We start from the raw sequence: 22,839 nt of genomic DNA, 5'->3' as shown, positions 1-22,839 counted from the left end.
CCACAATCATGGGGAAAATGTTACAGGAACCAGGAAACCGAAAAGATACACAGAATTTTACAAACATTTTTTTAAAGTCAGACATGTTTAATAGAATAATATACGTATAAAATGGAAAGTAATCCTTATTATTGGATGTATTATTAATATTAAATCAATTTATTAAAAAAGACAATCAATTTATTTAAAATGGTTGCCTTTATTTAAACACACTATTTATCTTTTTTCTTCTACTACTTTTTAGTAAAGTTTGCAAAGAAATGTTTAAATTTTAATTTTTTTCTGCAGAAAAAAAAGAATTGTTAGTTCGTTTGCCATACTATTTAATTTAAAATCTACTTAAATCAACTGTGAATGAGCGTGCGTGTATTCTCGAATTTTTTTTCCTTTTGATATAATCTCCTTTAATCCCATTTATCAATCGGATATTAATTATCGTTCTCAAGATTATGAACACTTCGAGTCACTTATTAAAAGAACCTATCTTTTGTTCAGCTCTATTCTAGAAAGAAAAAAGAATATAAGCATTTTTACACAAGTTCACAAAGGAAAAGATTAATTAGTTGCAAAATCAAAGTAAGCAGAGTTGTATTGAATGCCTGAAACTATTTAAAGATTTTTTTTAACTTTTAAATTATTAGAAGCGAATAAGGACGGGCATAAAATGTCTTACTAAAGTGCTTTTCAATGTTCTTATATTCATTCTTCTCCTTACATTTAATTTTTCAGCCGAGACATTTATTGAAAAAACATTAGGATAAAGATTTCTAAATTCTAAAATCTCCAAGTGCATTATTTCTTTTATGAAACGCAGACTACTTTGACATTTATACTTCTTGGAACTTTCTAGGAAATAATTGGTTTGTCCGACTTCCATTTGACAGCAGAAATCCTTGAATTCTTCTCCACCAAAAACAATGTAAACGTCTGTTTCAAATTCTTTTTGGTTAATCTTTTGATTTGACAGTAGTAATTCTAACGAAATTGCTTTAAGGATAATTGTTTTATTATTTTAGTTACAACACTAACTGCAACTGACACATCTGTTTAACAAAAACTCTTTTGAATGAAAAAGATTAATCGCTAGATAGTAATATGGTGTATCCACTTTGAAAACCATTTTAGTAAAAAATTGTTAATCATTCAACCCAACTAAATGAAAACAGTTGTGAGTATTAACCATTATGTTATCAATCCATCCAAGATTCTCCAAACTTATTCTTCCGAGATCTAATGAAATTAGCTCAAGCATAAAATATTTCGTTGAAATCATTCGCAATTAATTCTGTGAACCAAAATAATCTTCCTTTTAACACAATAACACGTACTTTAACTTATCTATTTAAGGTTCTTCGAAATTGAAAAAATAAATGATAAAACGATCTATTAATTAAAGCATTCACCAACATATTACAAAACACTTTGAAAGAATATAATTTTCTTAGCTGTTTTATGCACAAATATCACTCAAAAAGATCTGTTAAGGGTTTCTTGCTATTCTATATGTGATTGCAGTTCTCAATTTCGAATGCTACTTCTCTGATATAAAATTCTTCAGTGAATCATATTTCATGTTGAACTATGTCATTTATACCATGTCAAGTAATATTTATTTAATTTGTTCTGTATTATAAAACTCTGAAATAAATGAAATTATAATAATAAAAAAGAAAATGTACCTCTTTTGAACATGTAACAAACAGTTAGATATCAATATAATAAATTATTTAGATACCACGATTAAAAATTATCCTTGAATTATTATGGAAACTAACAAAATTTCTTTGACTTTCTAGAATATATGACACATTTGGTATTTGTTATATGAATCTAAAAAAATCCGATGTGCCTTCATGCGATTTTTATCTATTGAATAAACTATTCTTAATGACTTCATTACAGTTTTAATATCAAACATATTAGAATATTATTCACGAGTTAAACTCTTCATTGTAAGCGAATAAATTAATTAAAATAATCTTATCAAGTCATTCGCAACACATAATTTTCGATTCTAACAATAAATTTTTATTAAATAAAAATAAATATCGAGAAAGCAAGTATATCTATTTATCTAAATAAAAAAAAATAACATCCAAGAATTAGCTCTGCAAACAGCAGTTAAGATTTTATAGAAAAATAAGCTAATTCCTTTACGCTTTACTGATTCCATATAACAACAATGAGAAGCAATCTAAAGATTACATGCTATTCCCGCGTTCAAAAGAAGATGGAACGCCGGAACACTTTCTTCACAACTGCGATCTCGGTTTCGTGAGGTAGGAACTTGTAAAGAATGTATCGAATTCTTTCCGAGATACGACATAATAGGATTCATTGTTAGGAGTAATGGAATGAGGCTGAAAAGAATCGAAAATTTTAAACTTATTTCTTACCGGAGGATATATTTTGTCTTCTTTTTAATTCCCAGTGGATTATTTTCCCTCATCAGACAATAGACTCTTCTTTATTTTATTTTTTAACACTTCCTTCTATTATATTTGTCTTGCTTGTTCTTTGTGTGACTAAATGTTATACATCCGTTGCCACTCCTAATAGCTATTAAACAGAAATTTCGATTTCTTCCATCATTATTGGGTTGAATTCGAACGGAACATTAATTTGCAATCTCATGAAATGAAATAGAGATTAGCTGGCATGCTTTTTTCTTCATTTGTTTTGGTCATCTTCTCATTTCTTGATGGATAAAATCTTTGTGTTAAGAAAAGTAATGGAGAAAATATTGGCAAATATTTGTTTAACCGTAAAGAGTGCAGTTTATGTAGATAATAAAAATGAATTTACGGTTTGTAGATATTTGATTAATAATTCTTAGATTTGTGGAAAAATGAATTCGCCTTTTCACACTTATCAGCGCCTAATACCAGATTTGCATAGGCGCATGAAATATTTATTTTTCTTATATATTTGTTGAAAAGCTCAGTAGAATTTTATACACAATTTTATTAAATCTCATTGAGTTATACCATTTCTTTTTATTTATTCAATTGCTTCAAAAATAATCTATTTTATAACTCCAATTTCATCATCCAAATAACTCCGTTTTGAGCAGAATATTTCCTTTCTAGAATAATTTCTAAAAACTCAAAAATATTTATTTTAATTTCTGAATTATCAAAAATGTTAAATGTTTTTTATATTACATATAATAATTATAATTTAAACCTTCATTTTTTTTATATTTTTTTATACTTTCTAAAAGTGGATGCAAAATCAAAACAAAGAGTTTTTCCGATCATATCTAAAGAGAAATTTCGAATGTTCTGAAATCTCATAATACCATTAAAATGAAGGCAGTTTGAAAGAACTCTTACTATATTGATTTTCAACATCTGTATTTTTATGGAGTGGAGATGAAAGCATGTAAAATGGTGGAAAACAACAAAAATAGAAAATAACTGTATTTCAGAGCTATGCAAAGAAAGAAGCATCGGTCATGACAACGGGAAACATTAGCGCTAGATATTTTAGAACATGGAAAAATATAGCATACAAAGATATTCCAAAAAGTAATTGTTGCGAAATGTGTAGATGCAATTATACTATTTTGTTGATTATTTATTTTCCTATGCTATGAAATATAATAATGAAAATTGATATTTTTTGAGTGCTAGATTTTACTCTACATTGCTCGGAACAAAGACACTTTAGCAGAATCCACGCCATATATATATATATATATATATATATATATATATATATATATATATATATATATATATATATATATATATATATATATATATATATATATATATATATATATATATATATATATATATATATATTAATAAACTTTATCTCAGCTGCTACTAATAAAAGTGTGTATTGGTGCATTGCTGAAAAGATCATTTGACCCAAAGCTACCAAATCTGATAAAAAATAAACTTTGGCGAACGAAAGATCTCCCTCGGAGCAATCTTTTGAAATTTGAAATGAGATTTTAATTAATTAAAAAATTAATCAGATTTTTGACATTTTTCCATTATAATTTCAGAAATCATTATTGCACAAAAATTGTTTTTACACATCTTTAAAATTTTTAAAACTTCTTTTAAATAATACCAATATAATTGTTAGGCCTTTTTTCCTGGATTTTGGCAGTTAAAAAAAAATTTTTTTTTCATAATTTTTAATAATAAATTCCATTGTCGTAATAAAATCCAAACTCTTTTCATTGTTTCGCTAAATATTTAATCGAATGACATTCTACCATTGCTGAAAGCTAAGAAAAGGAAGATTCTCTTTATTTATAAGGAATAAAAAATACTGAAGCTACACGAAAGACAAGGTAGTTACTGTATTTTTTTAAAAAACTTTAAAGGTTATGAATGTCTTATTTTTAAATTTCTGGTTTGCGAAGAAAAGTTTATAAAATTTAAAGATTAGGATCTGGAAACTATAAAAATTTCAATTTTGTAGTTTTTTTCAACAATAAATTAAACGCAACAACTTCAATAAATTTTCAATAAAGCAACATAAATTATAATATTTAAATACGATTTAGAGAAATTTACACCATATTTACTATAAAAAGTACTATTTGCCCATCTTTATTGGTTTAGAAGTTATCTATTTAGTCATGTTTAAAGCGGACATCTGGTATAATACTTAAAATAGTTCTGGAAAAATACGGAAAAATGATTTTTTATGCAATGTTTTATTAAACCTGTATTTCAAAATGCATATTTTGAAGTTGGTTCCCATCTGAATAACTACATCCAAATGTCATTAGTGTTTTTACTGAAACAAAAAGCATAACTTTTGTGCTCTGACCAAATGCCAATTTACAGTGAACGGCTTGGATTTCGCTGAAATTAAATCCGATCACGTCCGTCACAATCCTTTTTTTAAAACTACTTGAAGTACCGTTTTTGGATTCGCAGTCATCAATAATTCATTAAGTTAATGAATGCGCTGAATGTAGCAACTGTGTTTACTCTTTTGCTTCACTAAATCACGACTGTGTCATTTAGCAAATCGCTTTTAGAGCCTCTTCTTTTACATAGTAAAGTATAAACGGCCCATTAAATTTTCATAATTTGATGCTGTTGGAAGAGGTGTTAGTTTTCTCGAGCAAATATGACTTTTAAAAAATGACACTTTAATGGTCTGTTTAATTTGCTTTCGTAAGATGCGAAATTCTTGATGCTCTGCGAGTTAATGAAACCTATTTTGTTGCTCGTTTTGAAGTAAATTGGTATAAATTTTATATTTTGATTTATTTTTTTTTCGTTTAGATGTTTATTTAAATAGATAATAAATAATTTTAATTCTATATAGATATAAAAATAAAATATTTAGTTATTTAATAGCTACCTTTAGCGACCATCTAGTTCACTGAGAATATTGTTTGTTTTTATTTTAGTTAAATCTCATGCATAACTTTATGTTTATGATTCCCTAATAAAAATATTTTTAAACTTCAAACCGTGACTGATATTAAATCAGTATTATTTTAACAGTTTTACACATTTTCTTTTTATTGTGCGCATGAACCTTCCAACTGGAATCAAAACCCGTGAAATCATAGAGCCAATGAAAATCGAAGTGCCTGAATATTGTATTTTACCATATTTTATATCGCATGTTGTCTTTTACGGTAATGTAATTTCACTCTCTGTCACCCCATATGAGCTATGCACGGAATTAAATATTTAATAAAAAAATGAAAACAGATATTTAATAGCAGCAATGCAATATAATATTGAAAATAACGTAAATATTTTTTAAAAAAATATATTAAAATTCAGGAAAAAGATTAATGATTGTAGATGGTATAAATACGAATTCAGAATTATATTACTGACTACCAGAAAATACGGCGTATAAAGACGATGCTTACGAAAGTGCTCTAATAGAATCGGATGTTCTAAAAGAACATTACGCATAATGAGGCGAATCGAAAGTCGTAAAGATAGAGTATTTTCTTATTAAAAGAGTAGATTAGACATTACTCCTTGGGACTGGTTTCCAGCAATTGTACCTAAAATTTTATAATAATGTATAATAGCACGCATTAATGAGATGTTTTTCGGGAAATTCTCAATTTGTTTAAAGCATACAAACTTTAATTATTAATAAAATTATCAACCATAACTAAAAAAGAAATGATATAGGTCGAGAGAAATTCGGAAGAGAGGTTATTATTATTCACTTCCGGTTTTTTAGGTAAAGCCCTGCCATTATTCAAAATTACAAGGCCTGGCTTAAAATAATTTTGTATGGCTCCAAAATGGGATATTAATTAAACTAAAAAAACTAAATTCAATGAAAATAATATGAATTTTCTCGTGAACAATGAATATAATCTTAATTTAGCATAATTAAAAATTGCATTAAAAATAAGCTTTATTTTTAGCATACAACTAATTTCTAAGAACAAGCCCCGTTATTTTTCAACAGAATTTCACTTTTCCTCTTTCATAACGAAAGCCCGTCGACGTCCATCCATTTATTTCCGTAGCAACGCTAATAGCCCCTGCTGTTGAAAAATGAGTTCGGTAAATTGAATGCGCCAGGAAGCAATTTACTGATAACAAAGAAACGTTGTGAATTCAGTTTTCGCGAAGTAACCCTCAATTATTTTTCTGCCGTTAGAGAGGAATGCGATGCGAAAAGTTTGTTAAGAACGCTACAGTTTGACATTCCAGACCGTCGCTAATGCTAATTTCGATGTTAACGTTTTGCAAATGACTTCTGTATTGTCTCCAAGTTGGAGTAAATTTTTAATGCAGGTGAGATTCCGTTCTTTCATTATGTCTGCTGTTTCGCGATGCGACGGTTTTAAGAAGTTATTTCACGTGCATGGATATGACCTCGAAAAAGAATTTAGGATTGGGTATTAATAATTTTCCGACTCATTATTATTTGTTAGTAAAATAAATTAGAAATTGTTATAAAATAGCAACTTAGAAATATTTCATGTTTAAAATTATTCATTTATTCTAAATTCATTGATTAATTTCATTCAGGTAAATTAATAGTATTAAGTTTTATTAATTAAAGCTATTTGTTCTTTCTTCATTTCATGCATTTCCTGATACTATTGAGGCAATATCAATTCATTTCTATTTCAAATTTAAAGCAGAAAAATATATAAAATATTATTCCGGCAGTGCAAAATGGCATGAGAGGCCGGAAAGGTTTGATAAATTGTTCATAAAAAGCTGAAGATAATCGAAGTCATTTCTATTAATTTGATAATTAACTTTTGTGTAAGAATAGTTATTTACAATTTATTCACTTTTTTCTTCACCGTACTGAATGATTTTGATGTTACTTTTTCAGGTAGAAAGTGCATTCATGTTTAAAAAATAATTATCCGAAGTTATTGTTTAAACAATTCAGTATTATTATTATTATTACTGAAATAGAAAATTTGGGATTTTTAGCAGTAAAAGCTGTTATCTCCTAATCCCAGAGAGTCAGAATTAATAAATATCAAAAAACTTCAATGAACGAAGAAAAATGTGAAGAAAGCGCTTATGAAAAATAGTTTTTAGGATCAGAATTTTAAGAGACGAAATTTTTTGGTGATTGAAACTGAACTTGTTCCTAAGGTATGTTCTTTGAGTTGAATACTTCAAACTGTGCACGAGAAAATGTTCAATGTTATTTTATTGGTTACAGGAGAGACAGTCAGGATTGTTATAAAGTTCAAATTTATTTAGTAGAGCTGGGTTGATGATCATCTGGAAGTATGCATTCACTGTGAAGTAAAGAATCACTATCCTTTCTGCAACTTCTAGCATATCTGTTGGCATTTCCAGTCAGTGATTCTTATGCTGCTTCGACTTTTTTTTTCTCGTCCACTTCCCCTAACAGTGTCTGCCTTGAATTTCAAAGTACCATGTATATTAAAGTGTGTTTGAGCGTGAATAATATTATTATCTGGATTTTTTTTAAAATGTTTGTTTCTTGAGTAAATTTTAGAAAGAAAAAAAATTCCATCTAATCCATGTGTTCAGTGACTCTGATACAAATATTAAATTTCTTTAATACAAATTATTGCCATTTACGACAAACAAGTATCATTTTCTTATTTCTTTATAGCATGCAAGATAAATTAAGCCAAATTAAGTGCAGATCAAATGCGTATCACGAGGGAAAAAAATTACAAGAGAAAAACAACTTTGAAAGTCAAGTCTACGATGTTACGCATCAAACGCATGGGTAATTTTTAAAAAAAACAACCGAAGAAACTTTGTGTGATGAGAAGTCATTACATCGGTGGCTACAAAAGAATCCACCGCTTCAAGATTCTCCGAAATATTTCATGTGTGTATAGACGTGATTTTTACAAAAGTAATAAATTGCCTCATTTATAATGTTCTCAATTTTTCAAACGATGTAGCTATTTATTAGTAATCAGAAATTCACAGTTGCAAAATATTTCTTTAAGTGGTTTAAAGAGTCCGTTTCGCTGAAATTTACCAATGTAAATATTTTGAATGAACAAAGAAATTTTAAATTAAATAAAGCTTATATCCGAAAGAAAGTTATTCGCATATTTATCAAACTATTTCTGTTGTTGTTGTTGCTTACCTTCAAAAGATCTGACATATGTGAGATCAGCTCCAGTAGGTTGTTGACCGCCAAGAAATTTATAATAATAAGGGAATCGGATGGTAAGTCTCCCTTAGAAAGTCCAATGCAACCAGAATGTGATCTGGTGAAGCTGGGTGGTCACAGCATTTTCTACAAATAGGATGGATTTTTCAACCACTTTCAAAGGAAAGGCACTTAAGGTGGCCAATTTTTAGTCTAGCCAGAGCAGTCTGGGAGCCACGGCACATTTGATTTCCAGCAGAGTGCCAGGGGATGTTCCCGTGTATCATTTGTGAGCTGGTGGAAGTTGAGTTTAGATCTTTCATTTGAGTATAGTACTTGATAAGTAAGCGAAGAGCCAGTGGCCGTTTCATTCTCACTACCCTCTTTGGAAAATCTATCTAATCCTTTTTTATTTAACTGATTTGTTTCTTATTTTAACTTCAATTATATGTATTATTTTTTGTATGCGAAGTATAAAATGAAAAGTTATCTAATCATCATAAAAATCCTTTAACGAATCTTTACGTTTATATTCTCCAAGTACTCGAAAAAGATATTTTTGTAATTATATTTAACTCTCTGTCTTTCTCTCTATGAACGCATTGATCTCAAGCAGAAAAATGTGGTTTGCTGTCTTAGTACCAAATTTGTAGATTTTTATCAAAACTTGCAATCTAAAGGATGTCTATCTGTCTATCTGCATATGAGCAAGATAACTCAAAAAGGCTTCGCTCTACGTGAATGAAATTTATTAGCATCGGCATAGTAGATATATTTTAAATCTTGGATCAAATATGTCTAAGAAATCACCATTTATTGGTCTATATATTCAAATACATACGAGCACAATATCTCACAACTGCAACGACTTGAATAAATGAAATTTGGTATGAGATTCTTTTAAACCCAGTTTGTGGATGCATGCTAAATTTTGAATCTAGTTAGCCAAAAGAAAGTTGCCAAAATTCATGTTCAGTTTTCTTCATTATATTACGGAATACCAAAGATGGAAATCGGCAAAGGGCAACATGCGAACTGGCCTTGACCTTCGAGAGTTTGCCGTATATTATTCCATCTCTGCTGTATGTGCTGGGATGAGGAAGAATAAGGACAGGAAAGAAAGTACTTCATTGCCTAAGTATGTCTAGTAAGAGAGGAGGAAAATACTGCTATTTATTTATTATTTAAAATCATCATTTTCAATATCCTCTATTTTTTTATATTCTTTATATGTAAAATTTTCTTAATGAAATTTGGATTTTTCATTAATATATTTTCTTTGTTTGCAATATAGAAATTTCTATAGACAAATAAGAAAATACGGCCACCAATAAAATCCAGACTTAACGTTAATATAATGTTCTATGTCTCCGTTAATATAATGTTCTATGTCTATATGTTAATATAATGGTCTCCCCAAAACTTTCTCGTAAATTCTCTAACAAAGATGTTATCCCAGTGAACACCTTGCATGGCATTGGCGTACAATAGTTACGAAATATTTTTTAGGATGAATTTAGCATTTTTATTGAATCGTGGCATCCTTGGCGAGTGATTTGGCGATTGATCCTTCGCATGCGGTTAAAAGAATCCGAAAATTTGATCTCTGTTTCACACACGTTCTTCCCAGCTGATTAAGACAAACAAAAATTCGACATAAAATTATATTTATAGTGGCAAAATCATGTACCAAATTTAATATATTTAAGTAATTATGTTTTTGATTATTAATCGCGTTTATATGTTTCTGAAAGTATGACAGATGGTCAACTTCATGTTCGATTTCTCTCAAACTTTGATAGTTGTCTATAATACAGATTTTAAATTTATGTGCAGAATTTCATCAATATAGCTCTCTTCGTTTTGTATTATCGCGCAAACTTATATTCGAACAGCCGGACAGATAGATTTCCTTTGAACTTTTGTTCAAATTTGATTGAAATCTACAAATTTGGTTTTAATCCTTTATACCAAATTTCAGCTGTCTAGTTCAAGGCGTTTTTGAGTGACCTTTGTCACAGGCAGACAGACGGACGGACATTTTCCAAAAATGTGTTTTTTCGAACCCGGGGAAGTCAAAAACATGAAGAATCGTCAAAATCTCGAGTTTGGATTTTTTTTTTTTTTTTAACTATTACTACACTTTATACTTCTTGTACGAGAAAGTAAAACGATACATTTAATTTTTGTGTACTACTTTTTCAATATATGTTAAATTCCAATGTTCCTTAAAACTTGGCAAAATTATATTAGGATATTCCGCTTACAATGAAATATAACTATTGAGTGCTTCGTTGCAGGAAAAGATAGCATTAACTGAAACTATATTTTCAGCTTTAAATGTTAGAAGTTTTAAAGGGAAATTTAACAAGCACTATAATTGAAGATCTAACACAGCTCTCGGTCTAAGGTCAATTTCTAGTAAAGAATTTAATGCGAGTTCTTTGATAGCTTTGTTTAATTATTATGAAATTTCGATAATTTTGAGCATTTAATGGCTTTTAACGGGAGCACGTTAAAGAGGTCATTTGCATATAAGTTCTGGTGGATTATTAGAAACTAAAGCATTACTGTTGAATCATTCCACGAAAATTCTGTCACCGTTAATATCTGAATGGAAGAGTGAGTTGGACTCATTTGTTGTTTCATAATAGAAACATTTTCGACAGAATTGCGATATAGATTTTGCGATATGATGTTTATAGATTTTCAATCAAAACACTCCTGTCAAAAAGTTTTGAGTTTTATGGCGCATTTTCAAAACAATTTCTGATTTTTGAAGAGAAAACTTATAATCGTTGTTGTTGTTTCTCTTTCCATCAACGTCGTTTAAAAAAGTTCTTTCGAAAAATTAATAATAATTAAAAAAGAAAAGTTTGAGTCTTAAAATTAAAACAAACTCTAAAAAGAGTTTGAAAATAAACTTGTCAGAAATGTTTGCAAATTTTGATGCATACATTTTGTTATTTGTTCGGTGGTTTATTTTTACAGTAATGGCTGAAAAGCGAACTTTTTTTAAGTAAATATAAATACATCAGTTAATAATATGCTTTTATCAAAAAATTAATTTTCTAAGTAATGACGGCGAGGTTATTTTTTTACGTACGATCAAAATACTTTCATATACACATTTCTCATCTTAAAAAAAAAGATTCGAGATATCAGAAATATGGATAAAATATTTTTGCAATAAAATAATTGTAAGCTAAAAAAAACTTTACATTTTAAATTATTTACATTAAGCAAACGATAGCTACTTTTAATACTTTCTGAATTAATCTATTTAAATAAGATCAATATAGTTTTTATATAAAACTAAAAATTCTTCTGCTTCAGATTTCATTTAGTAATTGCTTTGTTTTCTTTCATGGTAATTATTTTATTATTTCATTAAAATTTCTTATAAATGAAATTCTTTACATTATAAATGTGAACAATTACAGATTTCTGCCTGTAAAATTAAGCAGATACCTAAGAAGGCCATCTTGTAAAATATACCTGCTGACGAAAGAAAAGGTCAAAATTTAAGTTATAGGACATAGAAAAATAATGTCAAAACAAAATATAAAATATTGTAGTTCATTTCTTAAAACTAAAATAGCAACACTACGATGTCATGGGAATTTATTTTTCTTCAATTATGCATTCGTCTAGACATTATGACATTATGTGAAATAGCCGTAGAATTTATAAACCCATCGATTGCAATTTCTGCAATGAATACAGAAATTCTTTAAAACTTTTATTGGCCAATATTTGAATATACTTTTAAACTCAGATCTAACAGTCCATTTTATATCTAATTTCAATAAATCACTACTTGTAAATTCATGTTTCGTGTTCAAAACTTATGTTAGAAAGCAATGTCAATTAATGTTAATTCAGTAGAAGGTCTTCATATTTCTATACCTGCACAAATTTGTTGTCAATAAAGGACTGAGATAATTAGGATTAATTTATAGGAAAAATAATAATTACAAATTTACAATTTTTATGAAATTATTTTTCTCTAATTAGGCTTGTATACTTTACAAAATCAAAGCATGTTAAATAAATATTTTTTTTATTAAATTATGAAAAGTAGGGGTAACTTGATTGTTTTATGTGTCAAGATACCCTTGATTTTTATGTCTGGATAAGAGCGGAGATCCGAAGAACGTTTTTAAAATTATTGTATTAACCAATTAATTTGTCGTAGATTATTACCGTACTAAATATTTTTGCTAAAGAAACACGATTTAAAAAAATGCCGATTGAAGCTCGATCTGCCAGTTTATTATTATAGGCGAATTATACATTTTTAAAAAATAGACCAAAATTAGAAAAAAAATTATTCAGCAAATATTAAAATCATTAAAAAATGAATTTTTAAATTTTAAATTGATGCAAAAAATTTTTTCGGGCTGTAACATTTTCGGAAATCATTGCTGATAAATTAAAAAATTTCGCTTGCTTTTTAATTTATTAAAATTTGAACAAAATTTGCACCAAGGTGCATTTTCCCACTCTTCAAAATATGAATGTATCTTTTCTAGCTCTAGATGAAATGGCCTATCCTATAGAGTGTCAATACAAACATAGACGCATACAAATCCATTTATTATCAGTACAGATAGAGACTAACTGTTCTTAATTCTCTTGGTTTATTTTAAGATAATAATATGAGGTCCTGAAATAAAAATTAACAAAACATATTCTGCCTTTATCTTTTATTATTATAAACCTTTAACTTCAAGTACAGATAATCTTAAACTCCAAGAAAAATCACTTTTTTATAAAAGATATCCTAAAACTTTCAAAATAGGAATCTTGGCAACACTGAAGCTCTTTCTCTGAAGAAAGTAGTATAAATGCACAACTGCCTATCCGCTTCATTAAATGCAGATAAATACTAATGGTGTCACGTCTTAGTTTTAAAGCGGCGCTTAATCTCGTTTAACTAAGTAGCTTCCTTTCATTCCTTATTCGGCTGATGAGCCCCAAGACGAAGCAATTATAAGGAAGCGGCTAATCGCCTTTCGTTGTTTTCAATGCGAAGATTAGATTCGACTTTTTCTACCGAAGGTCAAACTCTTCCTAATTGAGGGATTGTGACACTGAGATATGGATTACTCGCAGAATCCCAATTAGAATGCTTGGAAATGGTTTTAAATATCCTCAGAATAAATGTCTCTCAAAAGGAGATGAGATTTCGTTTCTGTATCTTATCAAAGAATTTTATTGCTTTTAAAGATGAAGCACGAAATGGTGAAGAATAAGTTAATTTATTTGCTATGTAATATTTAAATTTTCTTATATCAATTATTAATCAATTAGCCGGCGTCCTGGTCTAGGGATAGCACGTCTTCCCCGCAATCTGGGCGTCACGAGCTCGAGTCCTGGTTTGGGCATGGTTGTTCTCTACCCTGTGTTCTTTCTGTGAGATGTGTGGAAGAGCCCCCTTGTAAAAAGGGGCTGTGCAAGCGAGTGTATGAGTGTCATCTTCATATAAGCTAAAGTCAGACTTGTGCTGAGGGGTCCTTATTCTCGGAAGTTACTGCACCCCTCTTTCCCCGATGTCTTAGTTGGTTTGAATTGGAGTTAAATCCGGGGGAGATAAGCAATAACATAAATAAATTATGTAATTCAGCTTTTTTACTCTTTCTTTGCTATTTTCTTTATTTAAAAAAACATATAAAAAAGTATAGTATTCCAAAGAAACTCAATTTGCCCTATAAAATTTATGTTCGTGGAACGTTTTCTCCGTTATTGCTTGATGAAAAAGATGCAAGGAATTCATAAATTAAAAATATACTGTTGATTTTAAAAGTATAGTTATAATTTTCTAGATTTAATAATTTAGTTTTATATTTTTTAAATACCGAGGACATAGATTAAATGTTTTCCCTTGGGTGGAGTCCCACTGGGGGAGGGGATGCCTTAAAAATGAGCATGAGAAGTTTTCGGTATGGTGGGTGGCTCTCACCACCCTGGTAGATACAGAAAAAGGTAGGAGTTCGATGGCTTCTTAGGAAAGAATTGTACCGGTGGCTGGTGACGGTCCTTAGGATTCAATCACAATTCCCGCCGGTGTGCTGTTGCGGCAGTCCGGCTATTCAGTTTCTTCCGTATGCCTTAGGGAGGGTCGAAGTAATCATTTTTTGATTCCCTTGGGTGAATTAAAAGCATTCGAAAAGAGTTAATATACGAGAACCATTCATTTCATTTAAGAAAAAAAATCATACAAATTAATTTAATATTTAAATTAAATTATTTATCTTGTGGTAATAATAATCAAAATGTAGATTGCATGTTAATACTAAAACATTTTCCTTCAAAATTGATCTTAGACAAAACTTACATGAATTCTTTACAAAGAAAAAAAAATCTATAGATATATACTAATTTGATTATCTGGAGAAAAACCGAAAGCTGCAATCTAAATATAATACGTTATTTGTAGTATAACTGCTTTTGAATGCAAAACACTAACTTAATTAAATGTTTCTTTGCATTAGAAACTTTTTTCTGCAGGTCAGTAGGATGCAATTGAAAACAATATTTCAGTTCAGTATATTCAAAATGAAAAATTCATGCATGTCAAATGAACTTTTTTTTATCTTGCATAAATTTCTGTAAAGAGTTAAAACCATTGTTTTGCACTGTACTATACAATTCGGTAAATATATTGAAAACCGCAAAAATATCTATAGATTTAATTTGTCACAAACATTAGTTAGTTTCGTAAACTTTAGTTAGTTTTCTTAATTTTATATATTAGCTTTATCTACCAGGTCTAAATACTTTATTATATTAATTTTTTATTTCTCTTTTCTTTTTGTAATTGAATTGAGGAATCTTTATTTCAATTCGCATTTTCATTAAAGCAGTCAAATATTTTATTAAAATGTTAAACACATAATTAATTATAAGTAATGCAATACAAAAAGTGTTTTAGCATTGGCCTTTCATATTTTATACTTATGTTACACCAAATCTAATTCCGGTTTCAAAAATGTATCAAATTGTATCACAAGCCATGTTATATGAAAATTTTTATAAATGCATAGTAGAGATTTCAAATTTTCTTCCTAATCCTTTATCTTCTTTTTTGTAGCTTTCTTCATGATAACTGAGCTATTAATTATCAAGTCATCGCTAATTAAACATATAAAATCATTAGATTTAAATCTATATTTTATATACCATTTTAGATTTTTTAATTCTAAATTCTTGCAAAAATTTTAGCACATATTTGTTTTGTAAACTCTTTTAGCTTTCTTAATTTAGATTCTCGTAAAACACATACTGGTTTTGTATAATATCACGTTGAAATGAATTTGTAATAAGATGCGATTTCTAACTAGTTTTATCTGACCATAGTACTCTCTGCATGGACAGCACAACAACTGAAAACTTATTCAGTTGTAGTCCTTTTATATGACTGGAGGAATATTCTAAAACACTCGACCACGAGGAAGATTAAAATAAATCAAATTTACATAGTTTAAATTTGCATATAATTTAATTTAATGTTTATGGATTTGAACTTGGGTCCTCTCGCATAACGGAATAATGCTCTAACCGTTAAGCTAGCGAGCCACCAGCTGGAATACGACAACATTTTTGCATATGATTATTTTCGTAAGAATTTCAAACTATTTTCTTTTCCCACGATTTCGTGGTAAAAGGTAAGGGTGGTAAAGTCTCGGCCTGGGACTGAAGGGTTTCAGATTCGAGACCCGATTTCACCAAAGAATCGTCGTGTAAAAGGGTCCGGTGAGCGCTAAATCCGTCGGGGCCAAACGTCCTTTAGCTGGTGTGGTGCGGAAGTTTGTAGAGGGGTTGCCTGCTCAGGTGGCCTGTTCGTCATCTGAGCGTTGTTCAAAATTATGAGGTCCATCCCAAAATAACACTAGTGTTTCTTTAAATCTGAACGTTAATATAACTAAACTAAACTTCCTATGGGTTTCAACGATTGTAACGTTTAGATACTGGTCATTTGGTTTTATGTTTTAAGGATGCTTATGATCATACGATATTTTAATTACTCTGAATGCTGCTTTTTATGAAGTTGTGAAATAAGAATTGTTTTCTTTACCTTAAGCTGCTCCATTTAATTTTCTATTAGTCATATTTAGATTCTTTCTGCTGAATTAAATCAAAGTGTTCTGGAGTGATATTTCAGTTGCTCCAAATATCAATCTCTCTTGATTAATCTTTATTTTGCTCAAAAAAATCTTCTTTTAGTTGCACAATTTCCAAAAAATTATCTTGCTTAAAATAGAGACAGGCTAATAATCTGGGTGTAAGCTGTGTACACTCCACTTAACCGTAACTAAATTTTCATGCTCTGTTCCCTTTGGTGCTTAAAAGACTTGAAAGAGAAAAACTAAGTCATGTACAAAGGATTAGCTGTGGTGTCCTTGACACAAAAGTTGTTATTTATAAATTTTTCGACTCAAAATGAAAGAAACTACGTTGTTTTAATAATTCGTATTCTGAAACACTTATAAAAATATTGTTGGAACATTTTATGCATTATGAAATAAGTTAATATATTAATGGTTGAGTTTCCTTGTTCATGAATCATGGGCAATCATAAATTATTTTTCTCGCTTTTAAATATAATAGATGAATAAACAAGATAGTAATAATTACTTATTGTGTTTTTAAAAGACAGAACTTAGAAAGGAAATAATTGTTCTGTCAAATTCCAAGGTCTGAGCTGGCACATTTTCACATGAAAAAAATCTTTAATTCTAGATATGTGGAAGGTTAAATTTATAGTGCTAACAGGTACTTTTAAAAACATTGAATTTAAAAATTTTAACCAATGCATAAATTTAATTAAATTTTTCTCCCACGTTGGACCCAAAAACCATATAAAATGATGCTTTTGCAACTTTTTTGTTCCCAAAGTTCAATATTTTATAAGAATATTTAAATTTCTATTTATAAAAAAAAGATTATCTTTATTTCTAAAAAAATATGATTTATGCAACTGCAACTTTAACTTGGGCGTAAGAATATGCATTGCTATAATAGTGTGGTAATTTTTTATCTTGTAGTGTATACTTCATAGCCATTTTTAAAAATGAGTCTATTTTTCGATCAAGGTAAAGTCAGTTATTGATGGGAAAATGGTATGAATTGTTCAACCTGAAACCCATATTTAAATTTTTTTTAATTCAAATCTTTGATCAAGATAAAGTCAGTTATTGATGGGAAAATGGTACTAATTGTTCAACCTGAAACCCATATTTAAAGAAAATTTTTAAATTCAAATCTTTGATCAAGATAAAGCCAGTTATTGATAGGAAAATGGTGTTATTTGTACAATCTGAAGCCCATATTTTAAAATTAAAAAAAATTTCTAATCTTTGATCAAGTTAAATCCAGCTATTGATGGGAAAATTGTATTATTTGTTCAATCTGAAACGCATATTTTGAAATTTTTTTTAACAAATTCAAATATTTGATCAAAATAAAGCCAGTTATTGATGTGAAAATGATGTTATTTGTTCAATCTGAAGCCCATATTTTAAAATTTAAAAAAAATTAAAATCTTTGATAAAGATAAATTCAGTTATTGATGGAAAAATTGTACTAATTGTTCAACCTGAAACCCATATTTAAAAATGTTTATTTTAATTCAAATCTTTGATAAAGATATTGATAGGAAGATGGTGTTATTTGTTCAATCTGAACCCCATATTTTAAAATTTAAAAAAAATTAAAATCTTTGATCAAATTAAATTCAGCTACTGATAGGAAATGGTATTATTTGTTCAATCTGAAACCCATATTTTGAAATTTTTTTAAAAATTCAAATCTTTGATCAAGATAAAGCCAGTTATTGATGGGAAAATGATGTTATTTGTTCAATCTGAAGCCCATATTTTAAAATTTAAAGAAAAATTCAAATCTTTCATCAAGATAAATTCAGTTATTGATGAGAAAATGTTACTAATTGTTCAACCTAAAACCCATATTTAATTTTTTTTAAATTCAAATCTTTGATCAAGATAAAGCCAGGCATTGATGGGAAAATAGTATTATTTGTTCAATCTGAAACCCATATCTTGAAATTTAAAAGAAAAATCAAATTTAATAATAAAAGCAAATAATATATTTCAAGGAAAAAGGATTCAAAATTTTATTTCTTTTGTAGAGAACTATATATTTTATCAAATATTATATTTATTTAGTTTCAATAACTGTTTTCCTACCATCTTATCTTTCTTTTTTTAAATATTCATATTCAGTATGACAGAAAATAAGGTATTTCTGAAAGCATCTTTCAAAGCATTATGGGATGAACGTGCTTTGGATTTTTATTCATAGGTTTTATAAAAATAAAGATTTGTTGCTATTAGATGCATGCAGATGTTTTATTTTATTTTTTTTTTCCTTCAATTACTCGCATTGAAAAGTGTCTTATTTTGAAATAAGTAAATAACAATTATTTATCTTTTTTTTTTCAGTCTTCATATTATCTACTTTGTATCAACTCCAATGTTATCTAAAAAGTAGATATGTCCAATATTTGTTATAAAAATAAACAATATAATTGTTTTTGAGAGATTTTCCTGATAATGAAATTGCGTTATCTGTCAGATTCAGTTGTGAGACGCATATTCAGCTAAAATGTTCACATTTTTTTTATCAGTTTTAATTTGAGAAATGTACACATATTTCTTACATTTTGCATTTTATAATGGAAAATTTTCTCGACTCAAGGATAATTCATGAATCTTGTAATTACTTCTTAATTTTAAGAAACCTAAGAAATGATAATTATTATAGGATATATTATATTCATTTTTTTAGAAAGCGAAGAAATTCTTTTTTCTTCTGACTGAAAAAAGAATTTAAAATCTTATCATTATTGTTCTTTTTTTTTTTTACCTTTATTTATGAAGCAATTTTTTTAGCTTATTTACATCTAAGACTAAACGCAAAATTAATTTTTAAAAACTAATTCTTACAATAAAATATTTTAATGTTAAAAAATTTCTCTAAAATTAAGAAAGGAATTTTTTAAAAAATGCAAATAATTTCATTTAACATATTTTATAAATTAGTTCCATCATGTTTGAAAATATACTGCATATTAGTAAGTAGAATTATTAATCTATTTTAATGTAGATGGCTTTCTCACAGTATTTAAATATCTATTGTAACTTAAATAATTAGATCATTCAAATAAATTTATTATTAAAATGCCTTTTAAAAAAATTCATCTTAAATTGGAAGTACAGTGAAAAATATACATGGAAATTGTGCTGAAATTCTGTTGTTCGATAGAAATTTCTTAAAATAATAAAAATGTTGGATATATTTTATAGATTTTGAATTTATTTTCTCTCATAAATCTTTTTGTTTTTACGCTTTTTTTCCTGTCAAAGCCATTTTTATCAGATTCATTATGCAAAGAAAATATCGTCTGCATAGTAGTTTGATACTTTATTTAGAGATGCCTTTCTCTAAATTTAAATTACCATAATATTGTCTATTTTTCAATATTATTATTCTGTTTTACACAAATCCATCATTTTTTGTGTATCTGACTTATACTATAATATATACTTTTTTCTTTGTTTTTCACTGCCATTTTTTACATTATATACTTAGATCATTCACCAGCGTAAAAAGTGCATGTTTAAATTTAGAACCAACTTTCTCCCAAATAGACACACTATTATCTTTATCCAAGCTCGACCTGATACTTTTTGGCTCTCCATCTCTAAGTAATCAGTGCAGAAAAATACGAAATTCCGCTCACGTTTGAATAAAAATGACCAGAGAACCGAAAAATAGCATCAGCATTAAAGCGAACTTCCTTTGTGAAGGAAGAATCGGTAGGATTTAGTAGACCATATTTTAATGCTTTTCATGCGTGCAGTGGGATTTCACCTATCATCTCTGAATACAATTCATGTGAGAAGAATTAAACCTAACATATGAATTTACTTATCAGGAGATCTTCTTTCACATGACTTTCTCTTTTTAAAAAAAATGAGCTTTCTTTTATCTGAAACCGAAATTCTTATCAGTGGAAACCGTCACAACGATTTCTGTTCGTGGGACTTTTTTAATATGTTCTGAAGTCAAACAAGTAAATTGTTGTCTTATTGAAGAGGATGTTAGCATTACAGGTGGCTTTTGTCAGATTTTATCTCAGTACAATCTTTTAATTGTATGCAGGTTTTGAAATTGAAATAAGATACAGTAACGATTTGAATGCAAATTGCTGTTTGTAAAACAATCGATGGCTGGTAAGCGAAAGAATCCTTATAAAAAGAATACTTATAAGAATTCTAACTTGTATATTTGATAAAATCTACACATTAGTATGCTAATGCGTTTGACATTTTTAAAAATTTATTTTTAAACTTTTACATTTAAATATTTTAAGAACACCTCTAAATATCTTGAGATCATGTGATTGTGGTCTGATCTGGTTTGATTGAAATGTAGAAGGGGTTTATTGGGAAAAAATAGCATCACATGAATGAAATAAATTTATTAAATACAGTGTTTAATGTTTTTATCTATAAATTAAAAATAGAAATATTTTCGATTTGAATTATCTTTGATTATTTGTCTAATTTACAATTTATCATTAAATATATATTATGGACATTTGTAAATATTTTTTAATTCATTATCGGGGGAATCATTTATATGGAATCAAAATTTGATTTAATAAATTGATTAACTGATAATTAAAAATCTGAAAATATCAAAATAGCGAACAATCATTGAGAAAACACAAAGTTGCAATATTATAAAGTTCTAGTGCGTCATGTAAAAAAAAAGAAAAAAAAACGCAAAAGCAATTACAAAATTCTTTTTTTACATGAAACAAGTCTAGTTAAATAAAAATGTTTAAAAAGAAAAATTACATTTTACAGGAATATAAAAACAATGAATTTTAAGATCACATAAAACATTTTTAAAATTTTTGCTGTAAAATTTTTATCTAATGTACTCCCGTCATTTTGGATAAATCATATAGAATCAATTCATGCTCACATGATGCTCATCCTATAAACACAATAATTTAAATTTTTAATTCAATATACAATTTGCAAAAAAAAAAAAAAAGAGAGAGAGAGAGAGAGAGAAACTAGCAAGACTGCACAACTTAAGACAATGGCAGGTATTTGTGTATTTTTTGTCGCGTGACAATGACCTCACGTTAATTAGCGTTAATCCAAAAATTGCAGAGAAATAATAATAAAATTTTATAGAGCAAATTCTGATTCCTCAATATTGCATATATTTGTTTATAAATTATTTCATAGCATTCACATTTATTTTAAAATATATTAGAATTTTTGACTGAATTTTTATTGATGAATAATACTTTGCATTTATGCTTTGCATAGTTCATTAAAATAAAATTTCAAAACATACAAGATTATGCTAATGCCTATCCATCACTGAATATGATATTTCAATCACGAATAAGTAACACTTAACTGATAATTCGTAATTTATTTTGTGGATAATATTTCTACTGAATTTAAATCATAATTCATAATTTTGTGGGTAATATTTCTACTTCTTTTAAATCATAGCTCATAATTTTGTGGGTAATATTTCTACTTCTTTTAAATCATAATTAATAATTTTGTGGGTAATATTTCTACTTCTTTTGTTAAACTGTTCATTGTTAAAAGTGGAACAAAGAGATGGAATTCAAATTTTTGAACAAAATGTCAGCTTTTATTTTATCTGGTATAATTCCCTATCTTTTCTTAGTATACTTTTTTATATCTTTATTCAAAAACTTTTTTATATTTCTGTGTTTAGTACTATCATCCGATAACGAAACATGTGGACAGGCATTTTTATCTTTATGATAGAAACATTATTTCTGAGCTAGGTCTCGATTTATGAGTTTGCTTTTCATAAAAGAAGGGACATAAAATGCTTCTAAGTCTTCAAAACACAGGAAAAAATAATACTATCAATTTCAGGACACGTTTCTTATGACTTATTGTTAAAAAATATATATGTCTCCTGATATTGCAAGCCCATCCAGATGTAACTAAAAATGCACGTTGTTCCAAACTTTTAGAGTTTTTTTTCTCCCTCATTTTTAAGTCTCAGCAGACTTTTTCTTTCATATATTTTTTTTTTTAAATAACGTGTCTATATTTTTTAAATTGTCGATACTGGCATTACTTTGAAGTTGGCTACATTTCAGAACTTACGAGATAATAAGGTTGCCTATTAAATAAGATTAGGGATGCAATTGCCTAGAGGGCTCAC

At 28.0% G+C, this 22,839-nt stretch overlaps 1 protein-coding gene across 2 annotated transcripts in view; it reads left to right on the top strand.

Annotated features, from left to right (window-relative positions):
• The window catches only part of LOC129981933 (low density lipoprotein receptor adapter protein 1-like), a 73,868-nt gene that overhangs the window by 4,555 nt on the left and 46,474 nt on the right, over positions 1-22,839 (top strand). Inside the window, exon 1 of one of the 2 annotated variants that reach the window (XM_056092991.1) lies at positions 20,712-20,834. The exons of the other annotated variant lie outside the window; for it this stretch is intronic. Within the exon in view, the coding sequence (XP_055948966.1) occupies positions 20,828-20,834 (7 nt within the window). The 5' untranslated portion in view covers positions 20,712-20,827. Of the gene's footprint in view, positions 1-20,711; positions 20,835-22,839 lie in introns of those variants that run through there. 2 annotated transcript variants of the gene reach the window in all.

This window comes from Argiope bruennichi, chromosome 8 (assembly GCF_947563725.1).
Source record: "Argiope bruennichi chromosome 8, qqArgBrue1.1, whole genome shotgun sequence".
Lineage (NCBI taxonomy): Eukaryota > Metazoa > Arthropoda > Arachnida > Araneae > Araneidae > Argiope > Argiope bruennichi.
The sequence above is the reverse complement of the archived record's forward strand: the minus strand, read 5'-3'. Positions and strand labels throughout refer to the sequence as shown.